This window comes from Pteropus alecto, unplaced genomic scaffold (assembly GCF_000325575.1).
Source record: "Pteropus alecto unplaced genomic scaffold, ASM32557v1 scaffold196, whole genome shotgun sequence".
Lineage (NCBI taxonomy): Eukaryota > Metazoa > Chordata > Mammalia > Chiroptera > Pteropodidae > Pteropus > Pteropus alecto.
In genome coordinates, this window is record NW_006439717.1 from 4,017,028 (window position 1) to 4,033,684 (window position 16,657).

Here is a 16,657-nt window from a genome sequence, read left to right on the forward strand (position 1 = left end):
ATTGCATTCAATTTATGCAGAAATAAACATAGGACTCCGAGACTTCAGGGCGACATGCAGGAAGCCAAAAGATGCCATATTGGGTGGGCAATTTAAAAGGATTGTCAACAGTGATTTTATCGATGTTTGTTGGCCATAAATGTGGCTCAGATGTTAGAACCTGACTGTGCATTAGACTTTATTGTATTTCTCTTTATGCCACCTCCTACCTTCTTGTGCCCACCAGAAAAAGTCTCTTTTTGCTTTAAGAAGACATATGGTTGGTTTTGTTGCTGAATAATGGTAGAAATGGCAGCAACTTGGCAGTAAGTGAAGGAGCAACATAGGTAATAGATGTGTTTATAGAATACTTTGAGATTCTTTGCTATGAAAGTTTTTATAGAACTGAAATGTTATCTTTATAATATTTAAACAAACGTCCTTATGTTAAGGTGAGGGGATTATAAATACTTCATTAACTCCTCACTCAAGCTACTTTCCACCACCCTATTTCTATTGATACTGTCCATACCTTTAGAATTCATCTTATTATGTCTTTTGAGGGGATTTGATTTGTAGATCTTAATACAGTGTTTGTCCACTTAATCTTAGGTTAACAGAGGCTCTAAAAGTTTCTTAAATACAGTGATTTTTTTTTTTTTTTTTTTTGCATTGTGAAGGTACACAATTTTTAAATCCGTTAACTTTAAGTTTTCATTTAAGTACGCCTGGAATTTGTCAGAAATAAAAAGGCAAATTGTAAAAAGAAACTATGATTTTTATCTGGGAATGCTTGTTAGAATCCCTATTTAAGACTTCATTAGATCATGCTTTGTTTTACACTCTTTTAGTAAAAAATTGGATATTTGCCTTAATGTATATTATGCTTACCAGACCCTTGTATATTTTATTCCAAAACATTTTATTTTACTTTCAGTAATGTTTCCACTTTTAATGAAATCTCTCCTTTTCATTCTTTTTAGCCTCCAGTCAATACTTGATTTGGCAATGCTGTGTTCATCACTTTCTACAAAGTTACAGTACTGATTTCATTTTTAATAGTGTTCATTTTGTCAACCAGCTATTAGGAATATTTCAGGGGCACTTTTTTTTCGTGAGTTTTGTGCACAGTAAACTTAAGGCACTAAAATTCTCTCTGAAGTCAAAGATCAAAAACCCTCTTAAGTTTTGACTTTTGTTTCAGAACCAAAGCATCAAGGAAAAGGAAAGAAAAAATTTTCAAGTCTTTTTCTATATATTGTTGAATATTTAATTGCCTTCTTATTTATAAATATTCCAAAGATAAACTAGGTTTTTCACTTTTCTTACATATATTCAGGCACCGTGCCATAACATTAATTGTATTAATTTGAAGTGACTGAGAGATAGAATAGTTTATATATTTCTACCAGTCCTCTTGAGAGGACTCAAAATTTCTTGTTCTTTAAAACTTTAAATCTCTAACGCTTCTTACAATATGTGAAAGAGTTAGTACGCTATCCTTAGAGAAGATTTATGTACGTTAAAAGAGAATAAAAATAATGACTGCTGGCAAGTTTTTTAATAGACTAACCTAGGGCTGGATTGAGTTTAAGTGTGTTGAATCAATTCTAAAGTTATATTGGGTCCGAAACCAAAAGACAATCTGATTCTTTTAAGCGGGAACAGAGTCACTCCTGTTTGCTTACATATTTCCTATAGGTGCTTTCACACTACAAATTAATCATATGACCTGCAAAGCCTAATGTATTTACTTTCTGACACTTATGATAAAAGTTTGCAAACATTTTTTCCAAAGCATAAACTGCAAATTGGGTAAATTTCAAAATATTGTATAGTTTTCTAAGCTGGATTTAGCAGTGCTACTATAATTTTAAAACCTAGATTCAAGTCTAAGATCTTTATATTACTGATTATATCATCCTAAATAACTTAAGTAATCTCCTTGACCTTCCATTTCCTCATTTCAAAATGAGAACAGATATTAGGATCAGCATTTGACTTTGAAACACGTATCTCAAAAGTCCATTTATAACATACAGGGAAAATGTGAAACTCCTTTCCATCATCTTACCATAAGTAAAATATTGGTAAAAGAGGTATTGTTGTATAAGAAACCATCTCAAAATATTGAGTCTTAAAGGAACAATTTTTTTTTTCTCTTTCATTTTTGTGAGTTGGGCTCAACAGGGTGATTCTCACTTGGAATCTCATTGCAGTTAGATGTCAGCTGGGGCTACAGTTATCTGAAAGCTCAACTGGGTTGGATATTTAAGATGGCTACTCACTTGGCTGACAGTGATACTGCCTGCTGACTGGGTGCTCGACAAGAGCTGTTCCAACATCCTCAATTGGACTTTCTAAGGGTTTTGAGCTTCTTATAGCATGATGCCTGGCTTCTGAAAGCTCCCTTCTAAGAGCAAACATTCCAAGAAACCCAGAAAGTAACTCAAGACTTCTTATCACCAAGCCTTATAAGTTCCAGAATGTCACTTCTTTTATGTTCCTTGGTCAAGCAAGGCAGCAAGACCACCTCAAGTATAAGAGAATGTGAAATAGACCACACCTTTCAGTGGGAGGAGTACCAAATAATTTGCAGCCATTTAAAATCTGCCACCAGGTGAAATCAGGATAACCATCTTCAGACACAATTCCTACCAGGTCTATCTCCTGTTGGCATAGACCAATGCAGGAATTAATTACATGGAGTGATGTGATATAACTGGGAGCTCTTGGAGCCTTTATTAAGGCTTTTAAAGTTTCAAGAACTACAGGTACTATTCTGTTACATTATTCTCTTCTGTGACATCAATTTTACCAAAAAAGGAGCAAGGTTGTTCCTCAGATTTAGCTCATTTTTTTCAGAGTTGTCTAATGGAGACTCTGAAGGGGAGGCAGCAGAGATAGTGACTTCCTTTGGTTATTATAATGAACTAGGGCTCTAGTTTGAGGAGAAGGCGGTGCCTGCCCACCTGTTAGTATTGTAAGGATATAGGAGAAGATGCTAGTGGGAGTGTCCAAATAAATGATTATCATTACCTATTGCCACAGCATATTATTACTGCAATAGGATCCTTCCATTACTGCCCCCATCCCTTATTCCACCTCATCTCATCCACTACTGCCAGGTGAAATTATCCAAAATATAGCTTTGGTCATATCACCAAACTACTTAGGAAAGCCTTAATTATCCCACTTGACAATCAGGTCAAATAAAAATATTTGTCCTTCAAAACCTTCATTTATTCAGCTACATTTAGCTCCTCCAACCACATTGCTTAATGTTCACTCCCTTGGCCTTGTCCCAGCAGTCAGAGTGGTCTCCTTAACCTGCCCCAAATGTCACCACCACTCTTGCCCTCTTTCCTTTTGTTCATGCCACCCTTCCTTCCTAGAATGCCTACTTTCTCTTCTTTTACCATTCCAAATACCATCCAACTCAAGGTCCAGATTTAGATGTCTTTCCCGCTTCAAGCCTTTGACAAAGCCTTTCTAACAATATTCTTTCCTTTTTACTTGCTTCTGTATTTCAGCAGAAGTTTAGACCAAGCTGCTTCTTTTTATGTGTTGTTTTTTTGTTTGTTTGTTTTAGAGTTGATCTCAAATTATATGGTGGGAGTAGAGACTGCATGTCAGGCATTGTTTTGTGTTCCTTTTGGTGGTCTCATCCTGGCTATACATTGTAATCACCTGTGCAGCTTTTGAAAAAATATTATGCTAGGGGATCCACTCCTAGCCAGCCTAATTTAATCCATTTAGTGTCAGGCCCAGGCATTTGTATCTTCGAAAAGCACTCTGAGTAATTCTAATGTGTGTTAAGGTTAAGAAGCACTCATTAGGGAAACACGTAGAATGAATTTTTTCAGATCTCATCTCTTTCTTGGACAATGCCTCATATTCGACAGAACAACCTTAAATTGGGAGTACAGAGAAATGTAAATTTCATTTCTTTGACCAGCAGATTCAAAATATGTATGTTAAAGAACATTCTAAAAAAATAGAAACCCTTCCAGGAATGGAAACTATCCATTTTCATCCTTTTAGTCCCAACACACAGTGCCTTATGTGGCATTCAATAGATATGCAGTACATATTATTTGCGCAGAATTGAAAGAATCAAAAGAGTAGACATTGCACATGATGCATCTTCTCATGAGCTGTGCCAGAACATGACCTTTGTTTTTCTGAAATACTTGAGGCAAAAAACAAACAAACAAAAAAAACAAAACAAACAACCAAACACAAAACACACTGATTTCTGATAAGCAGAAAGGTAAAAGATGAATTTACTTAACTTGCTTTCCCTTGCGATTGAAGACAAGTTTGCATGTGGAGCAAATAAATGAATTATTTTTAGGTTGTGTGATAAAATAAATAATACGTCATTAGATAATTGATATTTCTTAAGTCTTACTACTCAAAACAGATGGTTGCCATTTATCACAGTCTCATTTTTGGTCTAATTCTACTCCAGATAGTCTGTTCAGTTGTGTATTATTTTCAAGTCAGAAGTTTAGATAGCTTTATTTCCAGTGTCTATGTACCCAGAACTTGAAGGGGGTCAGTAAAACCATCCTTTTGAAATTATTTAATTCTCTGGGATTCTTTCCTTGAGGTATTTTTGACCCTTTGGTGCCTTAATAAGACATCTTGGAACCTTTTCTCATTTCTCATCTTTCTTAAATGCCTGCCTAAACAGCGTAACATCGCAGTGGGCTCCTGAAATTTATTTGAAGGTTTTATTAGTGGTCTTTAGTATTCTTTCTTTGAAATGTCAGCTCAAGTCAGTTTGCATTGACAATAAAAAGATTGGCGTTTCGCCCCATTTAGATACCCGTTGTTCATCAAGAAAGAAGAATGAAAATAACAAAAACAATTACAAAATTTATTGCTTGCTTTCTAGAGAACAGAATTTTGAAAATAACTTCTCTGTAGCCAGGCTTGTAACCATCTTTGGCTATGGGATACTTATATCACAGAGCCATCTAGTTGGTTAAGTTTAAAAAAAACATTAGGCTAGTTCATCATTAAGTTGTCTCTAAGTTCACATCTTAATTAAACATTCAAAATAATTAATAGAAGTTTTGATTGTGTTTTCAGAAAGGTCAGAACATTTTATTAAGCAATGAAAAGTTTATGAAGTATTCTGCGAATAAGTGATTTTAGTCATTTGGATTCAGTCAGTTTAGTTCCAAAATTTTAAGTCATGTGTTTATAACTTGTAACAATTTCACACAGAAACTGGAAGTTAGATTTGTTGGCAGGATACAAAATTTGGAGTGTTCTGAAATGTTGTACCAAGAAAACCTAACATGCTGTGGAAACTGACAGTGTGTATTTTTTCCATAGGAAAACCCATTTGTTTTTCTGGAAAGCTTGAAAATGTATCCATTTTCTGGGCTCCAGCTCTTTTTGAATAACTGACCATTTCTGTGCATGAAATCCTTATCGGTCATGGCTAATAACAATTACGATGAAACATTGATGTTTCCATTGTCCTTTTTTTAAAAAAAAAAATTACTAAAAGCAGTCATCATTATTATCATGCCCATTTGAGGTTGAATGTTAATGAATAAATGAGATAGCACGTGTTAAATTTATAGCTGGTCCAAAGCCTGGCATATAGTAGATGTTCCTTAAATATCATCGTAATTATTGTTCAGTAAGCCTACAGTGAATTGTTCCTAACATGATAAATGATAAAGTCACTGCATCTAGAGTGCATTGATGGACTTTGAAATGCATATCATTTGGGATGAAATTGCCTTGTTTTCTGCCCTTTTCAGAGCATCTTCAAAGTAGTTCTTAATGACTTAACAAAAGTTTTAACACATTTGTTAACTTGTCACTTGGTTTTTATCACACTTCAGTTTCCTTTTTTGCTCATTGCTTTAAAAAGTATGTGGTTTACAAATATTTTAAATTCTATATTTTTCAATTCATTGAATTGTTTTAAATGGTTATTTCCTAACGCCATTCAACATGCCTGCAATCACATATTCAGCTGGATTAGCAGTTATGTCAAAGTCAGAGCAAGTAAAAAAAAAAATGGTGCACTTAATTGGAATTTCACAGCAATTTCCACATAAACCAGCTTAAACAAGGTATATCTATGTATAGAAATCAGGAATTGACTAATCTGTGTAAATATATGTATGTTAGAGAGGTGATTTAAAATGGTGAAGAAATTCTATGCGAAAGAACTTTAAGCCTAGTCATGTCACATGTAGTTCTTTAGCTGCTAGAGTTGTTACTGTAGATAGCATGTCATTTTAATTATAGCTTTACTATATTAAGATAGGATAATAGATAACAATATAACAAGCTGTTCAATTACAGCTCTTTTTCTGGCTAAATTTAACACTACAATGTAGATCTTAGAACCTCATTTATCACAAATGAATTTAATTGATCAGTTGTCTCAAATAAACCATCCATTTTTTACCCTTTATTTTTTCTAGTTTTAGGGCCATAGAGTTAGACTGAGAAACATGTTCGCTAGAGTAGTAAAATTTGTAACTTGTACATCTTCTGTATCATTATTTTGATAGTAGCATACTTATTTTTTACACTTTATATTGAGCAAAAATATTTTTTTGTGCATGTTCCCAACTATCAAGATAAATGTTTAATTGTATGTATGTATGCAACATTGCTGAGTCTTTTTCTTTGATCTCAACTTAAAAATGCCTAATAGCATAATAGCCATAACTTAGTTATCTATGGAGTGTTTATTTTGGGGATGAAATAAATTAGCTAACAGAAATGCTTGAGGATAAACATAATGATGCAACCTCTGTATATAGAAATATATTTTCATTTTTCAGAGTACTTCATATATCCATAAAAATAGTGGTAAATGTAACTCTGCCTCAATAATACTATTCAAATATAACTTAGGATGTTAAGTTCAAATGAAATGACTTATCATTTTTGTGAGGGTTTTAATTCTTATTATCAACATTAGAACAACTTATAGCAATGCAATTTTAAAAAGTTTTATTGACATTTTGAATACCAAAGTGGGACTTTTTTTCATACTTTGCTTAGTCGTCATATTTTCAGAACAGAAAATATTGGAAAATCCAGATTTAAAAAATAAAAATACTAATATTGACCATTTTTCATTATATTAGAGGAAAAAACCTGCATTTATGATTAGGTAGCATTTTGAGGGCATTAAGGACCCTGAGACTATAAAATTCTTATTGGGAAATACACATATTGATACATTTTTCAAAGGCATTGGTGAATATAAACACATGCTCATCAATTGGTTAAAATATGAGCCTGAAATTACTGTGTTCTTAAAAAAAGGTATGTATGTGTATCAAAATAATTTTCACTGTATGTAATTAAGAAAAGAGTTGCCATTGACTTTGAAGGGAGAGTAATAAAGTCATGCTCTAGATTTCAAGGTCATCTGTTACCAAAGATACTGTATTTCAGAATAAGTCAGGGGAGCAGAGAAGGGGTTAACTTCCAGATTCTCATTCTTTACCTAAGAAGATCAGAAGTTTTCTGTTTCTTAGATTTGCAGATCATTTATTCATTGAAAATTTATTGACATTTAGAATGTGCCAGGTACTTTCCTGGGTATGCCTTGGCAAAAGGAAGTTGCCCACCTACAGGAAATTTCACCCATATTTATATTGTATTAACCTCATTATACTCAAGGATATGGTGTATTTATGGTATTTAACCAAAAGCTGGCATATAGTAAATGCTCAATAAAAAAGAGCTATTAATATTCTATGACATCCTTTATAGCTATTTTTCATCTACTGAGGAACAGAGTTTAAACATTTTTTTATTTACCAGAGTAATGATAACTAGCCTGTGTGTGTGTATTGAAAATGTTAGGAATGGCATAGTTTAACAAAATGAGCAGAACGGAATTATAGGGCAACTCCTTATACTCCTTAAACGTAAGTGCTTTCAGATTAACTAGATTTCTCTTGTGATAAAATGTTATTACTCTTCAAATACTTTTAAACATGTAAATGTGATCAGAAAAAAAAACAATTTTTAAAGGGAATTGTTCAGTATATTAACTCTTATAAATTTTGGAATCCAATTAATTATGTATTTCAAGGAACCTTCTGAAATTAAATAGTAGAGTAATCTATAATCTCTTTAAAAAATTAAACATCAGCATTTAACATTGAAATTGTTTCTTGGTGTTAGATATAGAACTGTGCTTTTCAATTTGATACCGTACCCTAGCCACATGAGTCTATTTAAGTCTAAAATGATTTAAATGAAGAATTCAGTTACCCAGTCAAACTAGCTACATTTTAAGTGCTCAGTAGCTATCTGCGGCAAGTAGATACCATATTGGATAGTGCAGATATAAGATGTTTCCATCATCACAGACTGTTCTCTCGGATAGTATTGCTCTAGGATATTTTGAATAAAGGAATATTTGATATTTACTACTTATAGTTATGACTACCCAGAAAATGAACTATTACATTTAGTTACGATAATTTGAGTCTCTCCACCACATTTTTAAAATCTTGATGAAACTATTTGGCAAGTTCTTTGACAGATAAAGGCTACTTTTAAATGATTTTTATTTCAGCAAAAATGATAACTAGGTGAAGGCTCAGAAAATGAAGTGCTTTAACTCAATGACTTTTGCGAAACTGGAACTTTGAATATTGTCTAAAAGAAACGGCTAATCAATAAGATCATTGCTTTCTCTGCAGCACCTTCCAAACCTTTTTTCCTGAGTGCCCCGCCATTCTACTCGGCATGCTGTGGTGGGTCCTGTCGGCGCCCTGCATCCCCCACTGCTTTTCCAAGTAAGTTTTTATGCTTCATCAGCAATGCCTCAGTTATTCTGTAAACCAAAGCAGCAGGATTTAATGTGCTCTGGAAAACTAATTGGTAATGCAATGGCAAGGAGCTAATTCCTCACTAAAAATCACAGCGATCCTATTCAGGAAGTTTCCAGAGATTTATCAAACCTCAGCACACTGAGCAATTGTGAACGATTTCTAATGGCATTGAAACCCAGGGCTGACACACCAAGGAAAGTGACTTGTTTTTCATTTGCTATAAAAGATCTTAGAAGGACCAGTTTGGCTCTTTCTGAAATGTGTAGCAATACCCATTTAAAGAAGAAAAAAAGGAAGGCTAAGAAATTATGCTGTGTAAAATTTCCAGTCAACTTAAAATGTGACACAGAAAGTCATTAGTTGTCCATAGAAAAAAATTTTAAATTGTCGATTGTAAAAAGAGATAAATATCTCTTCTTTGTAATCTTGAAGAAAACCAACAAACATCACAGGAAATATTTGCAAGAGAACTTTTCTCCAAACATTACAAAACTTTAACAGTGTCCAGAGGTAGAGTAAGAATGACAACTTTCAAAAACTTGCAGAGCACGTGTGCACACATACACACTTGCACATGTAAAGAAAAAATGTCTCACTAAAAGCAAAGAAAATTCACCTTGGTCTTGAGATTTCTAGGTCAGATAAGAATCTGTAGGCAGAGAATTTTAGTTTATGATAAAGCAGTTCAGTAGAGGAGTGCATTTATTTCAGCCGCCCAAGAGAAAGTGTTCATTCAGGTTAACAACTCTGTCAGAGGAAATGTGAAGTAGGAGTTGAGTCAGGCTAAAATCAGGGCTCTACCCTGGTTGAATTCAGATTGCTGCTGCCTCTCTGCATGTGTTTTATGAATGTTTCAGGAGGGCAGTTGCTCAACAGAATGATTCCTGGCAAGTGAGGCAGCAAATGCTGGCTGTTTAATGAGCTGCAAGCTTCTGAGTACCTCTTTAGGGGGCTGGTACTTTCCCACAGAGCACTTTACATGGCTGGGACCCAGCCACAATGGGCGACAGACCCGTGACCAATCGCCACTTTCACTTGACTCATCCACACGCGACCTCACCACGATTTTTCACTGTGCAGATGAACTTTAGGAACCATTTCACATGGAAAAGGCTTGGGCAAGGGTCAGTTGCCCTTTTGTATGGTCATAAAGCAAGGCTCTATGTGCCAGTCTTTTCTCCTGTCTCACATTCCGAGTGAATTTCTGGACACCATTTAAAGCACTTGACTGAAAAATAAAGCAGTGAATGAAACTGACTTTTATGGACTCATTCTAGCTCATCTTCCCATATAACCCTGTCTACCTGAAAAGGGATTTAGTGGATGAGCTGAGTGTATACAGGACTTGCTGAATACATAGGACCCATTATCAATTGTGGGGATTGTTTATTAACCACAACTGATACACTACTATTTTGAAAGTGACCTATTAATTGTCCATTTAACTAGAATGTATTGATTCAAATAGAAAAATAGAAACCATGACTAAGCCTTTTACTCGCTCCTTCAAGGTGGTCTCCCATAAGGGCAATTGAAAACTGTTGTGCAAATTAAGGAGACATTTATCACCTTATATTTGAGTATCAGGAAAAGAGACTGCTGGAATAGAGACTAAAAACCCAAATATCTGCTACTGTCGCATAGTGGCATCTCTATGGAATTAAATCTTTAGTGTCGTATTCCAGAGGTGGAGAGTAAAAAAGGTCCCGCACCTAGTTACAGTTATTTCGCCTTGATGTAATATTAATGTTCTACTTTAGAAAACCTCTGGCAGTGGAGCTTAGGTAAGTGTAAATGGACAAAAAAATTCCATGTAGCAGGTGGACATTTTCATGTATTCGTGAACGTGTGTGTATTCATTTTCTGGTAGTGGTTTAATAAGAGTCTCTAAGCCATGAAAGTACTCTAATGCCCAGGTCAGTTTAATATGTACAGCACAGATAACAGTAATTCTAAAGACATTTCCTAGGTAACTTAGTTTTCGCAATAGTTTAAAATTTTAAGGAGTCTCATTTTCCTCCCTCTGCTTCTCAGTCCTTCCCACTATATGCTTTTGGTATAACCGTTGAAAATTGTGGTATCAATTCCTGGAGGCTTATAAAATCTCAAGCTTATCTTTCTTATTTAATAAGGCGTACAATGGGAAAATCAGCACAGCTAAGATCAAGGACAGAGAATGCTGCATTTGTTTTGTTTTCATTTCTAAAGTTGACATTTTAAAACAGTTTAGAGATGCTACAAGTGTTTTAAATAAACTTTGGTGTCTCATTAGTTATAAATCTGAAATGAATTTCTTATTTTTTGTTGATAATATTCATCATGTTGGCAGCAAGTAATAATGAAGTGGTGGATTTATGCTATCGGTAAAGTATTTTATATAAGTAACGGTGATACCAAGGAATAGTTAATAAGGCTTATGTCTGCACAGTAATCATTTTTATTTGAGGCATTTACTAGATTTTCTTTTTTTCTTTTCTTCCATTTTTAATAATAAGAATGATTTTTATGACCAAGCATTTTAATTGTTTTCCATTGTAAATAAGAAGGAAAATGAACTGTTCAAGTAATCTCTTATTAAGTTTGAGCTTGGATAGCCAAAATTAAGGTTTATCCTAAAAATTTTAATAAGTGATGAAATCAGTGTTTCACAATATGGACTCGTTATTGTTTCACAATATCAACTTCACTGTTTCCGAAAGTGTAGGATCGGATCAACATGTCTGTAACTAGGAAGTGAAATACCATTTTGACTCTTTTAACATGATTCACTTGTTTAAAATTGATTTTGTTTTTCTTGTTAACTTTTAGATTTATGATTGACTTGTTGCAATGTGGAAACAATCATTCATCCCGTGCCCTTCTCACATATAATAAATAGTTTAATAGGCTATTTAAGCACAACCCTTACAGTGGGGAAAAATTAAAAGGCAGTGGTAAAAGTTTTCCTCTCCCTCAAAGCGGTGTAAGGAAAATCTTTGATATTACGTCCATAAGGTTTTTTTTTCTTCTTCAAAATAACATACTTCTCAGCTAAAAGGAAATGGAAAGTTGAGGAAATTATGCAGAGAATGACCTTAAAAAAAAAACTACCTGAAAAAGGACAGGAGTCTTAATTATGTAGAATAGCTAATTGAATGCATCAGATAATTATTTTGTTTGGTCTTTGAGTACCCAGCTTGAATTTGACCTTTTGAGAATTTTAGGTATTAAAAGACAAAGTTTAAATTCAGAGCAGCAATGAGTAGGGAAATGCTCTGGGACAAACTGTTCTGCCTTTTTCTTGGGAGATGACCTTATATTCTATCATTTTACTCTCTTCTTTGTTAAAACTTAAAGAGTCATAATACACTCTCCCAATTTGAATTTAAAATTTTGTCGAAGGCAGCAGGGAAGGGACATTATTGTTATTATTGTGCGTTTAAGTTGGTCCTGTGAGTATTACTGTCAGAGGGACGATGCTTTGATTAGTATTCTTGCCACCTGACCTGGCTGTGCTCTCAGCTGGAGTGGTGAGTGGGCTGAGGAAACTGACCAAGACCTATGTAAGTCCATAAAAGGTTGCATAAAAGTTTCTTTTATAAGGATGTCTCTTTAGCATTCTGTTATCCTCGGAGGGTGCAGCATTATGTTCAGACAGAGAAAGAAGCCCAATTATTTTGTTGAAAACATAATCAAGTTTGTGCAATAAGTTGAATATAGATTTTGACTTTTCAATAGTGAAGGGATAATGACACTCGGTCAACCAGGAAGAATATGTTTAAAGGAGTCAGAGACTCAAAGACAATAGATTTTCCAAGTTGATGGCTCTATTCAGCAGTTCTGCAGAGGCAGTGAAAGTATATGAGTAACGTTCCTGGAATGGAGTTCTCTTTTTCCCGTCATGTTCGTAAGTAGTAGGGGTGTGGGATGAGGAGGGGAACTGCTTAGGGATATAGGGTGCTTGTTTCTCATCTTGTTTATAGCCCTTGCCTGAACACAACATGAAATCTAAAGGACAGCTGATAAAGTCCTGGTTTTAGATTCCTCAAAATAATTGAATGAGTACAGAATAGGGGAGGGAGAGAATTTGAGTGAATAGAACAAAGTAGGAAAGGGTTATACTGTTAGCTCAGTACGTGTTTACAGAATGATGTGGGAGTGTTGGATTGTGATTTTAGAAATAGAATATTCAGAATAAGGGAGATAATAGTCCTTTTGGACTCTGGAATGGTCAGACTGCCTACACCTGTCAGTTCTGGAGGCCCTCTTTAAAAGGCACCTTGAACAAATTTGCATATAAAAACCAGGTCAGGAGGTCATCGGCAACTGAAATGGTGCAGGGTCTATATGACTCGTCAGGAATTTTGGAAAGTAATTGATTTTGTTCTCCTTGAAGATAAATAATAGGGAGAACATAAGAGTTGTCTTCAAATTAGACATACTATATTCAGTATAGATACAAAGGATAGAATTGGGGTCAATGAGTATAGAGTTTAGTGGAAATTGCGTTTGGGCTTAATATAAGGGAAAATATTTTAGCAAATCAAATTGTATGATAATAAAATATTATTATATAGCATTCATAGATACTCGATTGTCTAGAGATTGGAAGATGGACTTCTAGTTCAAATAGGGCGGGCCAGGCAAATGCTATAACTTCTCTCTCCAAACCTCAATTCCACAGGAATTACATAAAATACACACACATGCGTGTGCACGCACACACACACACACATATACTTGAAAATAAGACAGAAAAAAATTTCTGTCTTGCTCTTCACAAGACAGAAATTGAGAAATCCCTGAAAGATAAGAGTTTTACAGGTATAAAATCCTGTAAGTTACAGCTATTTGAGTGTTGCTTCAGAAAAAGATGAGTCCTCAGACAAGAACCATCCCATGTTTGAGTAAAGCTGATTCCAGGAAGAAGAGACACAGATTCATGGTTTGAAATAACTTACTTTTAAGGAAACAGTTAATGGAGGCCAATGGCATCTTAGCTAGCCTGGTGGACAGGCCTGAATTAAGCAAATGCTCTCCTGTCTCTCCTAGCTATGAGAAGCTACTATTGAATCTATATAAAAAGATGAAAGAATGCTGCTTCTGAAAGGTTTTTCGGCAGTTTCTGATTTGAGCTATCCTGAAATAACATTTTTTTTTCCTACTAAAAGCCTTGTGAGGTTTAGATTCAGTGTTGCTTCATAGACTTGTGCTATAAGTCACAAGGATATTGTAGTATCAATTAGTTTTTAATACTTTAAGCCCGTGTAAACTCAGAAAACCTGAAACAAATAGCTTATTAGGAGTGGCCATTGTACAGTACTCTTTGGGTTGCTGTGATCCCAAGGTAGCCTCAGCTGGGAGTAGAGGAGAATAAGAAACGGGAAACAGCAAGGTCAATGCCATGACAGAGTCCAGGAGCTTACAATGGAGCTAAGGCAGCAATAGGCATGAACGGTCCAAAGCTCTTTATAGGGCTTCCTGAAGCAATGAAGTGAAAGACAAAGGAGGCTGACCTTAGTGGGATCAACAATTCAGAGATGCCCTTGAGTCAAGGTGCATTTAACATCACACAGAGTACTAGCACACTCTTCCCGGGACGGGACTCTGTTGGATTGCAGGAGTGACAAGACAGGGCAGAGCTGCAGCTCTTTGCTCTCAGGATGATGTCTTAGAAAGTGACTATATTGGGTACCCCTTTGTTTTCTAGGGCTTGCTGGCTGTTATAAATAGCAGTGCCCTGTCTTTAGAAATAAGACATATTTTTTGGAAGTCAAGGAAAAGGAAGAGGCAAAGGCTTCCACTAGTTTATCTTATGCTTTGTTTCTCTGTTGCTCCCCCATCTCCCATCCCTCCATCAACAATATCATTCACACATGACACACACACATTTGCAGTGCCCTCACTAAACCCATCACATGGGGATTCCCTGGGGCATGGTGTGTGGGAGCCACCTCAGGATCCAGGCAATCATGCCTTTGAAACTTTCTCTATCCTTGATCATTATTCCATTTTACTATAACTCTCCCCACCTCCTGACCTCTAAAACACAACTTTGACTATCTTTGGAATAATTTTAAAGACCATTGACTGGGCCTCACTCTGCTTTGAGGTGTGACCTTAGTTGTACAACTTAATTTTCTGGAGCTTCTGTTTTTTTTCCCGTGGAATATGGGGATGACAATCTCTACCTCTCGGAATTGTTGTAAAGATTATGTGACATGCTGCATATAGTTGGTACATACATCAGCACATGTCGAGCACCAAATATGCACATTATAAAATAATAATAATAATAATAATAATCATCTCCAAATTGGTAGAGCCTTTTTAAATTTTTATATTCATTTTTATTTTTATACTATTTATTCGTTTATTTTTTTCACCTGGACAAAGTCACAAGTCAGACATTTGTCATGACTTTAGGAATAGCCAGAGGTATTTATTGCCTATAACTTTTCAGTAGCTTCTGAGAGATTTTTATGTCACCAATAAGTTCTTGAAGTCCTTGTTTGTTTTGCAGGCATAGATTTGAGCACTATTTGAGCATGTATTCATAGGTCTAAAAGTATGGAAATGGTGTAGGTTCATCAATGATTTGTAATGAGATCCAGAGGTAGCCAATAAAAGACTCACGGGTGGGACATGGAAAGGAGCATCAGTGGTAGAGGCAGCATCTTGTAATATGCTTCTTGTCAGAACCCAAGGTATAGCACTCTAGGAAAACAATCATGATTTGTGTACTGAGGGAGCACTAAAAGAAACCAGGCAACTATCAAAGAAAGGAAGAATGTAATATTCTTTAACTTCGCCATACTTTTTGCTTGTTCATTGGTGGTATTCGTGTCTGTTATTGGGCACTGAAACCTGAAGGCCAGACCTAGGAGTTAACCCTTTGACTCTCACAACCACGCCAGGTCTCTCAAAAAGTGAGGTCTGGTTTGGGTCCATGACCCCCAAAATCTTAGTATTTACTGCATTGGTGAGAATAATTTATTTGTGTATTACCTTGACAGGACTCTTCTTTCTCTGTACTTAAAAATAGTTCATTAGGAAAACCTATGTGTTCCTGTGAAAAGTTTCAGGGACATTTAAGTGTTACCCCGTGGTTTTATTTAAACATGTTGATCTTGGTGAAGAAGGGGCTGACATAAGGAGAATCATGACTTCTACTTATAAAACCTCTACTTAGAGAGAAATATGTGTCAGTTTTTTTAAAAACCAGTCTTATAGGTCCATAAACTTATTTCACATTTCTACACAGATGTAGAAAATATTGGCCTTTCTTTTTTATTTTATTATTTTATTTTATTTTTAGACGAGGCAACCCTTGGTTGACTTCACAGATTGCAGGACATTGTCAGCTCACAATCTCTTATTTTTTGTTTTTTACACCTACAGCACCTGGTCTTCCTAGGTGATCTCCCATCCAAGTACTAACCAGGCCCGACCCTGCTTAGTTTCCAAGATCAGACATGATCGGGCTTGTTCAGGGTGGTATGGCTGTAGACAATACTGGCCTTTCTAAAATGTTAAATTGGTCAGGTCCTCCTCAAAAGGCTTTCCTTTGTGGCAAGTTATAACCTAAACTTGTGTTAGTCACCCCTGACCCTGATCTACCTTACCAGTTTGTCTCCTGTATTCTCCTCATTTATACCTTGCAATTTGGAAATACCAAACCGTGTGAGATTCCAACATCCACCATGTTTCACATTTGTCCTCATCCCAACTCATGTGTCTGCAAATATTAATCTCTTTGCTCTGCCTGCCTTTGTATAGATTGCCAGCAAGAGAAATTGCCTGCCTTCCTTCCTTCCTTCCTTCCTTCCTTCCTTCCTTCCTTCCTTCCTTCCTTC

The 16,657-nt window shown here is 35.4% G+C and overlaps 1 protein-coding gene and 1 pseudogene across 1 annotated transcript in view; one reads left to right on the forward strand and one right to left on the reverse strand.

Annotated features, from left to right (window-relative positions):
• The window catches only part of DBX2 (developing brain homeobox 2), a 36,050-nt gene that overhangs the window by 5,077 nt on the left and 14,316 nt on the right, over positions 1-16,657 (forward strand). Inside the window, exon 2 of the mRNA XM_006916873.1 lies at positions 8,691-8,786. Coding sequence (XP_006916935.1) covers positions 8,691-8,786 — 96 coding nt within the window. The remainder of the gene's footprint in view (positions 1-8,690; positions 8,787-16,657) is intronic.
• On the reverse strand, positions 16,194-16,312 carry LOC112483851 (annotated as a pseudogene).